At 39.3% G+C, this 17,406-nt stretch overlaps 4 protein-coding genes across 5 annotated transcripts in view; 2 read left to right on the top strand and 2 right to left on the bottom strand.

The window, feature by feature from the left end:
• Positions 1 to 2,040: 2,040 nt before the first annotated feature.
• LOC140147439 (late histone H2A.1-like) lies at positions 2,041 to 2,409 on the bottom strand. The gene has a single exon (XM_072169216.1). The coding sequence runs from the start codon at positions 2,407 to 2,409 to the stop codon at positions 2,041 to 2,043; it is 369 nt and encodes a 122-aa protein (XP_072025317.1).
• Positions 2,410 to 2,864: 455 nt separating this feature from the next.
• LOC140147440 (histone H2B.1, sperm-like) lies at positions 2,865 to 3,242 on the top strand. The gene has a single exon (XM_072169217.1). It carries the CDS (start codon positions 2,865 to 2,867, stop codon positions 3,240 to 3,242), a length of 378 nt encoding a protein of 125 aa, XP_072025318.1.
• Positions 3,243 to 5,368: 2,126 nt separating this feature from the next.
• On the bottom strand, positions 5,369 to 5,737 carry LOC140147441 (late histone H2A.1-like). Its single transcript, XM_072169218.1, has one exon. The coding sequence runs from the start codon at positions 5,735 to 5,737 to the stop codon at positions 5,369 to 5,371; it is 369 nt and encodes a 122-aa protein (XP_072025319.1).
• A 5,884-nt stretch (positions 5,738 to 11,621) lies between these two features.
• LOC140148976 (rhotekin-like) overlaps positions 11,622 to 17,406 on the top strand; it is a 152,811-nt gene continuing 147,026 nt past the window's right edge. For both annotated transcript variants that reach the window (XM_072171091.1, XM_072171096.1), the window contains exon 1: positions 11,622 to 11,784. In XM_072171091.1, the coding sequence (XP_072027192.1) occupies positions 11,626 to 11,784 (159 nt within the window). In that variant the 5' untranslated portion in view covers positions 11,622 to 11,625. The remainder of the gene's footprint in view (positions 11,785 to 17,406) is intronic.

Raw genomic sequence — 17,406 nt, forward strand, 5'->3', positions numbered from 1 at the left:
AAGTCTTGACTTAAACGTCTATGTGTTAATGTGATTTAAAAATTCTTTTTTTTTACACGTGTAGATGGAGATTTTTTTTCATAATTTGTTACCGGTAATTTGTTTGAAGTTCACATTAGCCCTAGTCATACTTTAAAAAAAAGAGCAACGCATAGGTTAACAAGAAGGTAGTGTGTCAGTAATTTTGTTCAAATACCATGTAAATAACTAATAGAAAAATAAATAAATAGTGTATCTTTTGAGCATTTGCCTCAGAGTAGCCCAATATAAATGAAGTAGTGCACTAAACCACTAAATTGTAGGCCTATCATTTAGCTCTATATAGGCCTACTTGTTAAAAGTATTGAGAACTCTTCTCTTTGTTAATGACATACTTTATTATTGTAAATAAATAGATAAATAAATAAATAAATAAATAAATAAATAAATAAATAAATAAATAAATAAATACATTAAAATAATGTGTGTGTTTTTTGTTCAATGCCACAAAAAGCACAGCCATCCTTGTAACCATTATCATGTTGCATTTCACAACTTCCCACCAATGAGAATGCAGTAATTTTGTCATTGGTCAATCGGCGGTAAATAATCAACCAATCACCTCTTGATACTTGCTAGGATCCTATTTACGATCCCGTATGAAATATAAAACAAGTTGCTCTTTAGTTTCTGGCACCGAGTCATACGGATATTGAGAGCAAAATGGGTTCGCCGAGAAAATCTCCAAAGAAGTCGCCCAGGAAAAGGGCAAGAAAAGCAGTTAGCTCACACCCAACATGTGCTGCCATGGTGCAAGCTGCAATCGCTGGCTTGAAGGAAAGAGGTGGTTCTTCTCTTCCAGCAATCAAGAAATACATCGCTGCCAATTACAAATGCGATGTAGCCAAATTGAATTCCTTCATCAAGGCCGCCATTCGCAACGGTGTAGCCAAGGGTACGCTAGTGCAGGTCAAGGGAAAAGGAGCGAGCGGTTCATTCCGTCTGGGTAAAAGGAGTCCGGATGCTGCACAAGCTAAAGCCAAGAGAGCCAAGGCAGCACAACGCAAAAAGGCAGCTGTCCAAAGAGAAAGGCCAAGAGAGCGGCATCAAGAGCGAAGAAAACTGCAGCAAAGAAGGCAAAACGAGCAGCCAAGGCGGCAAAGAGAGCCACAAAGAAGAAGGCCAAGAAGCCGAAGAAGAAAGCTACCAAGAAATCTGCTAAGCCAAAGAAGAGAGCAGCACCAAAGAAGAAGGCTGCGTCCAAGAAAGCGAGGAAGACAAAGCCAAAGAGGAAATCTTCACCTAAGAAGAAGGCAGCAAAGAGAACTTCGGCAAAGAAGTAGATCTTTTATCAGCCATAAAAAAACCCAACGGCTCTTTTCAGAGCCACCAATTCATCTAAAAGAGCAATGACCCACTGTCCTAAAACCTATTCATCATGTTCATTCGATGATCCGATATTCAAATTTAAATCAGAGGATACAAAATAACAAAATATAGCAAACATGTAGGCCATGTTTTCAGAGAGAGAGAGAGAGAGGGGAATTATATTTGACGCGCATTTTCAAATAAAATTTTCTAATATTTTGGTTTAAAATACACACAATTAGATAGGCCTACAATATTAATTTTGAAACTTCCAAAAGGTCTACTCTAATTTTCATAAGATCATTATAATTATTGTAAATTTATTCCTTTTATTGTAGTATACGTTTATAGTTAGGGAGTAGGCCTATCATGTTGTTTTATTTATATGATCAATTAACTTTTAGTGAACTGAAAAGAACAAAATGGAATGAAGTAATGCAGACAAAATAATGTTTGAAAATAATAAACTCTATCAATAATGTTCATGTTCCATGATTGCCACCATTAAACATGGTTAATCTCAACGAACAAAATAGAATTTTGAAAATGAGTACGTCATGTATTTAGAAAAAAAGAGATTCAACATTTTCAATATCTTTTCACCTTCTTTACATGTCTGACATAAGAATCATTTCTCTTTTTTGTATGTGGTGGCTCTGAAAAGAGCCGTTTGGTTTAATCCAACTAAGAGGTTTACTTGGACTTGGTACGTTTTGGAAGGAGTACAGCCTGAATGTTGGGTAGTACACCTCCTTGGGCAATGGTCACTCCACCTAGCAGCCTGTTCAGTTCTTCGTCGTTGCGAACGGCTAGCTGCAAATGACGTGGGTTGATCCTGGACTTCTTGTTGTCTCGAGCTGCGTTGCCTGCCAATTCCAGAATTTCTGCCGTTAAATATTCCATCACGGCAGCCAGATAAACAGGGGCACCGGCACCCACCCGCTCTGAGTAGTTACCTTTCCGCAAGAAACGGTGAACACGACCCACTGGGAATTGCAACCCAGCTCTGCTAGATCGGCTCCGAGCCTTGCTCTTTGCTTTTCCTTTACCACGACCAGACATTTTCACACCTTTATCAAAACACTGCAATGATGATGCAAACGTAATCGATCGGTGACAAAGTTTGTTTTATACCATACCCCGAATTTGTTTCAGGATCTCAAAAAAGGATCCTGAAACGTTAAAGAATACAAAGATTGACGTGGATTGGTCAAAAGAATAAATCTTTCAACCAATAAAATAATTATTTGCGTATTTAATTTTTTGATTGGTTCGCAAACAACGCGCCAAATATACGGAGAAAAACTAAAAACTTTGATGGATCTGACCAGCGGCAGCCATAAAGATATCGTCCAATCAAAAATTAGTTGAACCGAGCGACCCTCTGATTGGTTGAAAGTTATCTAGCTCAAGATCCCTGTGCCAGCATATAAAAACGAGAATACCCGCGTTGCCGGCAATTGCTGATTTTATGTTTCAGTTGAAAATTGAAATTTGTGCCTTTTGAGACAAGTAAAATGCCTCCCAAAAGTCCGACAAGAAGTGGAAAAGGAGCCAAGAGAGCTGGCAGCCCACGTCGCAAGGGAAAGCGTGCTGCCAGGCGTCGCCGCCGTAGACGAGAAAGCTACGGAATCTACATCTACAAGGTACTGAAGCAAGTTCATCCTGACACTGGTATTTCCAGCCGTGCCATGAGCATCATGAACAGCTTTGTGAACGATATCTTTGAACGCATTGCTGGTGAAGCATCTCGTCTTGCACAGTACAACAGACGTCGCACCATCAGCAGCCGTGAAGTGCAGACTGCTGTCCGCCTTCTCCTGCCTGGAGAACTGGCCAAGCACGCGGTTAGCGAGGGTACCAAAGCCGTCACTAAATACACCACTTCCAGGTAAAATGTGACAGGCATCTTTAAACCCAAACGGCTCTTTTCAGAGCCACCAAGAAGTCCTAAAAGAGAGAATGATTTGTGTTGTCACAATTTTAGATTATAAATTAAATATTAAGTCTTGACTTAAACGTCTATGTGTTAATGTGATTTAAAAATTCATTTTTTTTTACACGTGTAGATGGAGATTTTTTTTCATAATTTGTTACCGGTAATTTGTTTGAAGTTCACATTAGCCCTAGTCATACTTTTAAAAAAAAAAAAAAGAGCAACGCATAGGTTAACAAGAAGGTAGTGTGTCAGTAATTTTGTTCAAATACCATGTAAATAACTAATAGAAAAATAAATAAATAGTGTATCTTTTGAGCATTTGCCTCAGAGTAGCCCAATATAAATGAAGTAGTGCACTAAACCACTAAATTGTAGGCCTATCATTTAGCTCTATATAGGCCTACTTGTTAAAAGTATTGAGAACTCTTCTCTTTGTTAATGACATACTTTATTATTGTAAATAAATAAATAAATAAATAAATAAATAAATAAATAAATACATTAAAATAATGTGTGTGTTTTTTTGTTCAATGCCACAAAAAGCACAGCCATCCTTGTAACCATTATCATGTTGCATTTCACAACTTCCCACCAATGAGAATGCAGTAATTTTGTCATTGGTCAATCGGCGGTAAATAATCAACCAATCACCTCTTGATACTTGCTAGGATCCTATTTACGATCCCGTATGAAATATAAAACAAGTTGCTCTTTAGTTTCTGGCACCGAGTCATACGGATATTGAGAGCAAAATGGGTTCGCCGAGAAAATCTCCAAAGAAGTCGCCCAGGAAAAGGGCAAGAAAAGCAGTTAGCTCATACCCAACATGTGCTGCCATGGTGCAAGCTGCAATCGCTGGCTTGAAGGAAAGAGGTGGTTCTTCTCTTCCAGCAATCAAGAAATACATCGCTGCCAATTACAAATGCGATGTAGCCAAATTGAATTCCTTCATCAAGGCCGCCATTCGCAACGGTGTAGCCAAGGGTACGCTAGTGCAGGTCAAGGGAAAAGGAGCGAGCGGTTCATTCCGTCTGGGTAAAAGGAGTCCGGATGCTGCACAAGCTAAAGCCAAGAGAGCCAAGGCAGCACAACGCAAAAAGGCAGCTGTCCAAAGAGAAAGGCCAAGAGAGCGGCATCAAGAGCGAAGAAAACTGCAGCAAAGAAGGCAAAACGAGCAGCCAAGGCGGCAAAGAGAGCCGCAAAGAAGAAGGCCAAGAAGCCGAAGAAGAAAGCTACCAAGAAATCGGCTAAGCCAAAGAAGAGAGCAGCACCAAAGAAGAAGGCTGCGTCCAAGAAAGCGAGGAAGACAAAGCCAAAGAGGAAATCTTCACCTAAGAAGAAGGCAGCAAAGAGAACTTCGGCAAAGAAGTAGATCTTTTATCAGCCATAAAAAAAAACCCAACGGCTCTTTTCAGAGCCACCAATTCATCTAAAAGAGCAATGACCCACTGTCCTAAAACCTATTCATCATGTTCATTCGATGATCCGATGTTCAAATTTAAATCAGAGGATACAAAATAACAAAATATAGCAAACATGTAGGCCATGTTTTCAGAGAGAGAGAGGTGAATTATATTTGACGCGCATTTTCAAATAAAATGTTCTAATATTTTGGTTTAAAAATACACACAATAGGCCTACAATATTAATTTTGAAACTTCCAAAAGGTCTACTCTAATTTTCATAAGATCATTATAATTATTGTAAATTTATTCCTTTTATTGTAGTATACGTTTATAGTTAGGGAGTAGGCCTATCATGTTGTTTTATTTATATGATCAATTAACTTTTAGTGAACTGAAAAGAACAAAATGGAATGAAGTAATGCAGACAAAAAAATGTTTGAAAATAATAAACTCGATCAATAATGTTCATGTTCCATGATTGCCACCATTAAACATGGTTAATCTCAACGAACAAAATAGAATTTTGAAAATGAGTACGTCATGTATTTAGAAAAAAGAGATTCAACATTTTCAATATCTTTTCACCTTCTTTACATGTCTGACATAAGAATCATTTCTCTTTTTTGTATGTGGTGGCTCTGAAAAGAGCCGTTTGGTTTAATCCAACTAAGAGGGTTTACTTGGACTTGGTACGTTTTGGAAGGAGTACAGCCTGAATGTTGGGTAGTACACCTCCTTGGGCAATGGTCACTCCACCTAGCAGCCTGTTCAGTTCTTCGTCGTTGCGAACGGCTAGCTGCAAATGACGTGGGTTGATCCTGGACTTCTTGTTGTCTCGAGCTGCGTTGCCTGCCAATTCCAGAATTTCTGCCGTTAAATATTCCATCACGGCAGCCAGATAAACAGGGGCACCGGCACCCACCCGCTCTGAGTAGTTACCTTTCCGCAAGAAACGGTGAACACGACCCACTGGGAATTGCAACCCAGCTCTGCTAGATCGGCTCCTAGCCTTGCTCTTTGCTTTTCCTTTACCACGACCAGACATTTTCACACCTTTATCAAAACACTGCAATGATGATGCAAACGTAATCGATCGGTGACAAAGTTTGTTTTATACCATACCCCGAATTTGTTTCAGGATCTCAAAAAAGGATCCTGAAACGTTAAAGAATACAAAGATTGACGTGGATTGGTCAAAAGAATAAATCTTTCAACCAATAAAATAATTATTTGCGTATTTAATTTTTTGATTGGTTCGCAAACAACGCGCCAAATATACGGAGAAAAACTAAAACTTTGATGGATCTGACCAGCGGCAGCCATAAAGATATCGTCCAATCAAAAAATTAGTTGAACCGAGCGACCCTCTGATTGGTTGAAAGTTATCTAGCTCAAGATCCCTGTGCCAGCATATAAAAACGAGAATACCCGCGTTGCCAGCAGCAATTGGAGGAAGGACAAGCCTCACCGAACGCGGACGTGTCTTCTCACTGTCTTACCCATATGCAATCTTTTGCGATATTCCCACGTGTAGGGCAGGAAACTGTCTGGCCCGAGTGGGGACGCCTATGAAAGGTTGTCTATACTGATCCGGGTTTCTCTCTATCTCTCGTTTGTTCCAGCTCTTTTAATTCCGGTATTTTTTGTCCTTGCCCCGGAAATTGCTTTTCCCGCCAAAATCCAAACGGCTCTTTTTAGAGCCACCTTGCTCCGCCAAAATCCAAACGGCTCTTTTCAGAGCCACCTTGCTTCTGATCACACTCAGTGGGTTTTTCTCGCGCTTTATTCGTGCTAAATAGCCAGTTCCAACCAGTCTTTCTCCTTCAGTGCCCAGCCTGCCTCCTTCGTGGCCCAGTTATGGCTTCTGAGAAAGAGCTCCAGGATTTCCTGCTTTTCTGTAAGAAAAATGACCTACAAGGAAAGTCAGTTGATGCAGGAAACGACAGTATCAAGAAATACCTAAATAAGCAAAAAGCTGCAACAGTCAGGCAAAAGCGAGCGCTAGCCAGTGACACAGACCAAGAGAACGTCGACACTACAGACTTCAAGTTAGTCAAACAAAAAGGCAAGACTGTCAAAAAGAAGAAAGACGGCCCTGATGTCAACCAACCCCTACCTGTCGCCAAAAACACCAGGGCAACCTAAACCTTTACGGGACCCTCCTGCAGTCAAGAGTGCCAAACCAACTAGCATAGCATCCCCAACCAAGATAAATGAGGAGAACAAGTCCCCAATACCAGTAAAATCAAGCCCATAGGAGCGATAGGCATATGCAAGAAATTAAATTTCACAAGCCGAACATCAAGATAACAAGTATCAAGCGCCTACGTAATGGAGACATAATCATCCAGCCTAGCGCCTGAAGACTACCAATCGGCCAGTGCCCTGCTCAAGTATGACTGGCCTTCAGGTGTGCTGGGTGATGCCATAGACGTACACCTCCCCGCCCAATACCGAGTGAAACCAAACAAGTTCGTGGTGATCAAAAACGTAGCACTAGATGGGCACCATTGAAGACATAGAACAAGAATGGAAGAAACAAAACATTGACTTCTTCAAGGTGACACGCATCATTAGCGCCAAAACGAGTCAACCAACAAAGCTTATCAAATTCAGCCTCAAGGATGAGCAGGTAGCCACAAAGCTTATTGAGGAAGGCATATTTCTGTTTGATTACTTTCACTTCCGGGTAGAGGAATCTCATTCTCCAGTTAGAGCCACACAATGCTACAACTGCCAAGGTTTCGGACACCAAGCCAAGGACTGCATGGAATTAGCCATATGCGTCAGATGTGGGGACCACCACCCCGTCAAATAGTGCATCAAAGAAAGAGAGGACACTACCTGCGCAAACTGCAAAGGAGCACACCCGGCATCAACAAAATCATGACCCGCCTACAGGAAAGCAGCTGAAGCCGAAAAGAGTGCCCGCTCCTACGCACAGGCAGCAAGGAACAAACCCAAATCTTGCGCCCCTCAATACCGAAGTGATCATGATGCTTCTTTCATCCAACCAAATCAACGTCACCATGGACATCATGGCCCGCATGTGCCACCTGGCCAGCCAGTCCCTGCAGGTGCCAACATCAGCAGAGAAGATACTGCCGATTATCAAGAGCAAAATCGAGAAAGCTGAATTCACACCAAGGAATTCTGCAAATCAAAATACCATCGGACACTGCACCGCCTCAAAATGAATAGTCTACACCTTATGCATATCAATATTCGGAGCCTTAAAGAGAACCAATTTGAACTCATCAACTACATCAAGACCAAGGATACTGACGTCATCACTCTCAACGAAACCTTCCTGAAACCAAGTCAACAGATCAAGATCCCAGGCTACAAAATCTTCAGGGCTGATCGTCCACCAGCAGCACAGAACACCCTGACCAGGGGTGGTGTCGCTATCCACGTTAAAACAACATCATAAGTGAGCAACTTTTTCAAAACTCAATGCCTAACGAACACCTAGCAATCCAAGTAGATCTCGAAAACAATTCCAAATTGACTATAGCAACGATGTACTGCAAACCAAAAACTTTATGCTCCGCCCAGACTCTGCAACAAATCCAGGCAACCAACAGCAAGTACATATAATCATGGGTGACTTCAACGCCAGACACCAAGCATTCGGCGACACAGTCACAACCAAGCAGGGAAATCACCTCCTGGACAAAATTACTCAGCTCAACATGTGCGTCATCAACGATGACCAACCCACCCACTTCCATGCAGCATGTCCAGCATCTTAGACCTGGCACTCTCATCACCACAGATACCGTAGCCGCCACAGCAACATTCAGCATCGGGGAAGACCTGGGGAGCGACCACGTTCCCATAGAAGTCGAGTTAAATGCCAAAGCCAAAGAAGACGAATCAAGACCCACAATGCCACGTCACAACACCGCTAAAACAAACTGGGACTCCTACAAAACTGAACTGGATGATCTTCTTCCAGATGCCGACAACGTCAATTTAAACAGTGCCGACGACCTCGAGGACATCGCCACTAAAATATCTGATGCCATACACAAAGCTCTAGATTCTTCATCGCCACCAAGTGCCCCCCTCAAAGCATTTCATGCCAGAAAGCATTTCATGCCAGAAAGATTCGCCAAGCATTTCATGCCAGAAAGATTCGCCATGAAATCGACGAAGAAAAGAGCCGCAGCAGGGAGTCAGCCTGCAACAAAATGAATGAAAAAAAAACGAAAAAAAAAAAGCGCAGTGATTTATAGTGCGCTACACACAGGCACAACGCCTAGACGTTGATCCACAAGCCTCAGCACACTTTACAGGGTGTCGCTGACCACTTCGGCCCCACATCATTCCATAAACCATTAAACAACAAATCAGGGACTTTGCTGCTTCAAGAGCGCACACCCTAGACATTCCACAAATAACCATCGCAACCAGGATCAGCTCCCCGAGATTCGTACGGGTTACAACGAGACAAATTAGCAGTAAGTTCCTTGTCCAGGGGAATTTCAAGCTAACTCAATTATTTTCCACGAGAGCGTACTAGACCATGCGCGTATTTTTTTTTGGGGGGGCTTTGTGGGCGCCAGGCCCCAGGGTCAAAGTAGGGGCAGCAAAAACGAAGGGCAGCAAAAACAGGGGCAGCAAAAAACGAAGGGGCGGCAAAAGGAATTAGCAAAGAAATAAGGGCGCAAAAAATTTAAAAAGCATAAAAAATTTTGAAAAAAGGTTTTTTTTTGGGCGGTAGCAGCTAAAATCCTTTTTTTTTTTTTTGCTCTTCACTTTTTCAAACGACCGTGAAAAAATTGGGTCAACCTTTTCGGGCTGTTAAGGGATCTAAGATGAGCGTTTATTGCGTTTCGACAGTATTTTTTGTGGGACATGAGAGCACCNCAGACCTATCGAATTACATTCTNANTACGAAGCATGTCTTTCTGATATCAAATAATTTTCATTTTTTGAAAATCACAATATAATACAACTTTTATGACAAATTATAAAAATTTGATATTTTTCAAATTTTTGATATATAACAGTCCTCGAAGTAAATTATATAAATCGAATGATATATTCTTAAAGTGTATGTAGCAGCGAGGAAAAGCCGACAGTCAATTGAAAATTTTGACCTTTCATATTGAAGATATGGATTTTTTTCCCAAAAAGACCTAATTTTTTTTGGTGTTTTGGGAAAAAAATCCATATCTTCAATACGAAAGGTCAAAATTTTCAATTGATCGTCGGCTTTTCATCCCACCTACATACACTTTAAGTATAAATCATCAGATTTATAAAATTTACTTCAAGTACTGTTAAATATCAAAAATATCAATTTTTAATGATTTGCCATAAAATGTGTATTAAATTGCAATTTCAAAAATCAAAATTATTGATATCAGAAGGACATTCTTCGTATTCATAATGCAATTCGATATGTCTGATGTGCTCTAATGCCCCAAAATAAAAACTGTCCAAACGTTCATACCCCAGCCCTTAAGGAAGGGGCGGCAAAATTGTTTCTTCTTCAGCCCCCCGGGGTTGGGGCGGCCACGGTACGCCACTGTAGACACCTCTCCTAAGAGATTCTGGCAAACTTTCAACCGCCTCAGCGGAAGAAACTCGGGTAGCAACATTCCAACCCTGAAAACAGAAACTAAGTACGGCAAGGACCACCAGCGAAAAAGCCAACCTGCTCAAGAATACCTTACAAGGAGTGCAGAAAGAACCTTAACCCAATCACCCTGCCTTCAACAAGCAACACAAGAAGGTCGCAGATGACATCGACCAAGTTTCAGCCCCTGCTGAGCCAAGAAGAAAACCCCCAACCAGTTGAAGACTTATAGACAAGCCCATTACATCAGCAGAAGTCAGCAGACATCTGACCTCTACCAAGAACAAGTCTCCTGGGGATGACGAGATCCAAATAATAAGAATGACATCCCCAAACTCATCCAGCTGCTAGCGAACATCTTCACGGCAAGCTTGCAACTTGGCTACATCCCAACCACCTGGAAACGAGCAAAGGTCACAATGCTGCCCAAACCAGGGAAAGATCACAGCAACCCCTCCAACTACAGGCCTATCAGCCTCGACCCTCGTGTATAGGAAAACTATTGGAAAAGATCATCACTGCCAGACTTACAGATCTTTGCAATCAACACGACGTCCTAAACGAAGTCCAAGCTGGTTTCAGAAAACATCACTCTACCACGGACCACCTTCTGAGACTCGCAGAGGAAATCACCAGAGGCTTCAACCCCCGGCTTCAACCACAAGCTTTGAAGGCAGCCAAGATTGTCAAAGAACTCAACGGCTCTTTTCAGAAAAGAGCAATGACCCACTGTCCTAACTTTCTATCCATTTTATCCGATCGATGTTGTTTTAATATAAATCACAGCAGATAAATAAAATCTAGGAGAGACGTTGTCCAGTTTTCTTCTCTTTTTTCGTAAAGGGGGAGGTTTAACATGTTACAAACTTAAACTCAAATTTATGCCAATTAGATACGATATTATCATTATTAAATAATTGCAATAATTAAGAAGGTTACCATCATGACAATTAGCTCAAAAATGACATTGACGTAGGCCCCTAGGTCACTTTAGTAGCTTTTAGTAATCCTTTGATATAAAAAAAAAAAAAAAAGAAGAAGAAAAAAGGTATTTTTAATAGGCCTAGATCAAATTGCTGTTAAATATAAATGGGACAACAACAAGATGATATAATTTTTACACTAAATGATCATTTTACCCCAAATGATCTATAACCTGAACTAAAATAAGCAAGACGACGAAAATAACATTGAGCATTTAAAAAGGCAATAAAGATTGTGACTACTACCGGTATTTGCAGCCACAGAATAAAATAATATCATGACAGTGGGTTTCAAAAGTTAAAATTAGGGAAATGTATGTGTATAAAACAAGCTGGCAACACTGTAAACACTCATTCAAAATGGCGGCCCGCATAGAGCGGCAATTTCAATCACTTCGTCGGTCTTTACGAAGGAAAAAACGACAATTAGCAGAAGATGATGATGAAGCAAGCACAAGTACCTCAAAAAGAAGAAAAGTGAGTGAGTCTGAAGTGGATCCAGAGCTGCCAGAGATTCAGGTAAGCGATTTCTGACAAAAAAGACTAATCACAAAATGAATTTGGAACGCCCCCAGCACAGTCATGATGAACATGACACAGTCACAGTCACAGTGTCGACACCCTATTATTATTCTTGGATCTTGGATGCTATACCTCCAAATACTCCCTGCCGAAGTATTAGTTCCAGTAACTGTAAGTTACCATAGACATAGGTCCGTAGATGTCATTATGTTTGAAGTCTGAAGTCTTGCTGGCAAGACTACTATTATATTAGGCCAAGTAAAAAATAAAACATGTTTCACGTCCGGGTTTTCGAAAAAAAGGAGGAAGAGGGAGCTTTTTATTTTCTATTTTTTATCGCATTGGTGTAAATACCCATACTTGGAGCTGTTTTAGCATATACAATAATGCCTGGAAAAAGGAGGAGGCCCTTTTTTATTTGTTGTTCTGAGAGTTACACCCCTGATCACAAAACCTTCCTAAAATATTTCTTGTATCTTAACAAGGCTATAGAAAGCATCACAACTTCCTTGACATATTTTTTGAAAAGTTATAACTGAATTTAAAAAAATAAAAATATATTTGAGGAAACCTCTAAAAAGGAAGCGGGAGGGGATGTGAAACATGTTTATTTTTTTATTTGGCCTTATAAATAAACTTAATACTCCGGCGTTGGTGAGCGACGGGCGAGTGGTATTTCACCGAACGAAAGAAAAGGAGATCTGATTGGCTAGCAATTGATCGCTGGATCGCTCAGTGGTGAACTACAAACTCAAAATGGAGCGATGGATTCAATTCGATTGAAATCGATATTCTATTACTTTTTAGGCCGCTAACACGAACAGTCAATTTTGAGTTTCCCGTCACATAAATCCATAATTTCTGAAAACAAGTGAGGTAACTTTTCATTATTAAAATATTCATTATTTTTCTTCCTTTCATTATATGACCAACACGCATGTAAAATATGTTGTAATTTGCCGCTCACTTACTTGAAGATGGATGTTTAGCCCAAATGAGATTCAAAAGTATGTATTAAAAAGAGTCTGCAAGGTTGACAGCAAAATGTATGTTTTTATTTTGATTTTTCCACAAAAAATAAAGGGATATTCATAATTTTTTTTTGCAAATTTATATAACCAGTTTTTATCGGTATTGGAATAATGGAAAATCACAATAATGAATTCAAGTGAGGGTCAGAAAATGAAGTGAGGGCGGTGTGATTTGGTAACTCAAAATCGACTTTCCTTGGCCTTATTGACGCGCGCGGATACAGGGTTCGATTTAGAGGGGTAAATGGCATAGTCTGTATTGTATGACTTGTGATTTAATTTTCTAATACATGTGTTCCTTTTTATAGAATTGGAATTCTCAAACAATTGAATATATCACAATTTTTATTTTGAAGATCAAAATCGTTAGGCCCTTCGCACTTGATTATTAGTTTCCTGTTTACCCCCCGCGTCCAAAATTGAAAATCTCAAAATAATTAGTTATTTTATTTTTATTTCCAATTTTCTCCTTTAAAATAACTTTCAACTACTTCTACTTGACATTTTCTGACTTTAATAATATCAACAATAATGATGAATGAACAAAGAGTACAACTCCACCTTCACTTATTTATAAAATCAAATATTGTTGTGAAATAATTAAATGCCCGCCCTTGTCAAAACGAGTCGATAGTTGCTTGTAATAGTTCAAACCAAATAAAGAAAATAAAAGATAATTAATAATTAATAATTAAAAGCCACCTCGTCCCTTTTTCAAAATCTTAAACAGGAAACTAATAATCAAGTGCAAAGGGCCTTACGTACTTAAATTAAAATGCAGTAAAATATATCCACAGCAAAATACCAGTCCCCGCTAATTAGTGTACGGTATTTAATTCCCAGTTACTAGAATTAATATATTAAAAATAAAACCTGGGATTTACCTGACAACAAATCAAATTTTCTTGTAATAGAAATCATATGGGATATGCGCAAATTGTAAAAACATAGAATATATAAACTGTGTGGCAGGCTCTGTGGAATCTCATATCGTGTGTAAAATGGTATGCTTAGCTTGAGTCGCTCGGCCTATCTTGAACAAAATCACCATGCATAGCTGTTGAAAAATGAGAGGATTCATCGTACTATCACAGCAATTTTTGACACGAAGATATAGGGATGATGACGCTGTGCGCCCATCATCATCATGTCTTCATGAATCACACACTGAGCAAGGCCCAATACTTGTGCTGAAAGTGAAATTGGTCACTTATCGCTCACTGTTCAAAATGTGACATAGTCTACACCAATTACAGTCCCCGAAATGGTCTATTTTTTAGCCGACCTCAATTCCGAAACATTTAGTGATCATTAAAAAATGTGATCCCCAACCCTTTGGTTATGTCTGGTTCCACAGTGCGCAGTATTGCTGTCTGGTAAGCAGATACTGAAAGAACTTGTATAATTCAGACATCAGGGCAGGTCAAAGTACTATTTTAGCCTACGTCCCGTATCCTACTATCACTCAAACAAGGAAATCTCTTCACGAATTCACTCACCTTGCGATCCTATCAGTTGAAACAAACATCTAAGTTTCCAAAAAGAACTTTGCCATTCCTCAAAACTACAAGTAACTTCATTTAAAAAAATTGAAATCCTACTATTACCTGTTATTGAAAATTGTGTTCGATTTATGTCAACCAAAAGAACGCAGTTCAGTTGACCAAAATGATAACTCTGAGTCCTGGTCACCTCAGATTGATATCACGCATGCGTAATGAGTGCTAATGACGTCAGTATCAACTTATCAAGCTGCTCATTAAATATTCATGAAACCGACCACATGGTCACAAAAGACTCACAATCGGTGGATCGGAGTGGTTGGAATTAACGCCACGTGCTTGACCTTACAGGGGTCAGAGATATGCATATTCATGTATGAATGGCTGCTGGCTAAACAGTGATGCAAATATAGTATTCATCACTGGGACTGAGAAATGCGACATTTTCGATGTTTGTACCGGGGAATTTCAGACATGGAGACTTCTACAAATTCGCCTACGTCCCGTATCCTACTATCGGATCGTTGAACTTGAAACAATAAAACCTCATCACGAATTCACTCACCTTCCGCAGTCCTACACCACCAATTGAAATAAAACTCAAAACTTTAAGAATTTAAAAAAAAAAATTTCCTACCCATACACAAATTTTTTTATTCTTTTACAAATTTTGTTTTGTTTTAATGTTTTTTTCTGACCTTACACAAACTATAACCCTTTCCCCAAGCCTTAAGTACCGTATTCGTTCCAATAACCGCCCATGCCCCTATAAGCGCCCACCCAGCGACTTTGCAACGAACACAATATGAAATTATTAACCGCCCATCCAATGTTGTCAAAATACTTCCAGTAAGCTTGCCTGTCGAGTGACTTTACATGCATGCATGTGGGAAATTGAGCATCAAAAGTATCCAAAATATGCACCAAAATTAAATTATGATGCTATTTCATACTTGGGCAGATGTATAGATATTAAAAACACTTTATAATCTGCAAATGCCTTTAAAAGGCCAAGTTTGAGGTTATTCCGATTTAAAATCATATTTTTTGCCGGCGGTCACCATTTTTACTCACAGTTAGTGCGCCCTCAAAAAGTGGTGTTAATATAATATATGGACACATTTTGTGAGGGCGCACTAACTGTGAGTAACTAAATACTTTCAGACGGTGATTGATGACTAAAACAATGTAAAAAATAAGCGCCCACCAGGGTTCACAGTTTGCTCTCAAATAACCAAATTGTACTTATGTACGAAACTTCAGAAACACCCGGAAATGTATTTTCAGTACGGTACTGGCGCAAACGATAAATATTAAAGTATGCTGAATTCGGCACCCAAAACTTACCAAAGTCGAGTCAAATTACTGGGTAAAAGATGCCTTGCCGCGATTGGCCGACTTTCTTATAAAGAACTACAATTACTACCTAATAACATGCACTACTTTAATCATCTAATTATTTGGTTATTTTGTTATAATTTGCTCGGTTGAAATATACAACTACGGTACCGCAAAAACATGTTTTCGCGATGTCACCAGGAATTGACCCTGTTTTGTTGACATTTTTATTGTAACATAATATTTGCACGATCCGAAAAAAAATCGCAAATCAACCTCTTCCACAGTTCCCCTCATATCGCTGATCAAATATCTATGCATGAAATAGCAATGAGGTGTTTATCATGTTGCAGCGATTTTCGTAATTGTATGTAATTTATGAATGAAAAGTGAGCCGATTGAGCTGGGTTATCGCACAATGACGATCTATGATGATATTTTCTATTTCTTGGATGGGATTTTTTCCGGGTCCATGCACAGCCTGCTGGACCCATTCAGGTTACATAATCTTACTTTTTCCGGGTCCAGTTCAAGTTCAAAAAGCATCCTGGACGCGAAAAACACGAAAAACTGTGAACCCTGGCGCCCACCCAAAATGACTTTGTTAAGCGCCCTGGGCGCTTATTGGATGAATACGGTAGGGTCAAAACCACTAAAAACGAGCAATTCTGCGAAAATCCTGTCGTAACCATTCAACTTAATATATTGTACTTCATTGCTTAATATATTGCTTTCATTCAACATCTTTTTCCTTGCAGGTTAGAAATTTGATAAATAGGCCCATGCATGAATTTTGTATAATTTATGATGACCTAATTTCTAACCTGCAAGAAAGAAACTTGTATGTAAGATAAAAATTCTTACCCAGAAGAAAAAAAAACGTACAGGGCACTAAACATACTAAAGGGTGATTTTTGGTTTGGGATCTTTTTTTCCTACATTAGTGGAACCAATGTGTTTTGGCATCCTTACACCTCAAAAGATAAAACTAGAATTGATTCCATTTTTTCTATGCCCCTATACTTCCCACGAGGGGTCGAAGGTCATAATGGGGCCAAAAGTTAATATCTGTTCTATCATGCTGTAATAGTGTACCGTAATATATCTCAAATTGTTCCTCTCATTGCTAGGAATAACAAAGTCAATTGCCATATTGCACTAGGATTCTTAGTTAAGGAGTTATAGAGTAAATAAGGTCAAATGTCAAATATCTCATGCACAGAAGCCAAATTTTTGACATTTGACCTATTCAACCTTATAACTCCTGAACTAAGCACCGTAAAAAAATATGACAATTGACTTTTTATTCCCTGTGATGAGAGGAACAGTTTGAGATACATTGCAACATGATCAGATTATTTTAAAGTTTTTCCCTCATTGTGACCTTCGACCCCTCGTGGGAACCACAGGGGCATAGAAAACAATGGAACCAATCAAATTCTTATCATTTCTGGTTTAAGGATGATATATAAAATTGGTGAGACCAATAGATATTGGGCATAATGCATCCAATTTTATCATTTTTATGTTTTGGATCCAATATTTTCCCACACTTGGATTCATCAGAACATAATAATGGTCAAAATTACCTGCTTTAAAATGGTAAACATAATAATGGTCAAAACTGACTGGTTAAATCAGGGTGGTTTTAACCTAACATCCATTGGAAACCTGTGCCTTTATTATGTTACTTATAATCTCAAAATCTGGCCTTATTTCACTCAGGAAATTATTTTTGTTACTAGTTG

The sequence above is a fragment of the Amphiura filiformis genome, chromosome 3 (assembly GCF_039555335.1).
Source record: "Amphiura filiformis chromosome 3, Afil_fr2py, whole genome shotgun sequence".
Taxonomy (NCBI): Eukaryota; Metazoa; Echinodermata; class Ophiuroidea; order Amphilepidida; family Amphiuridae; genus Amphiura; species Amphiura filiformis.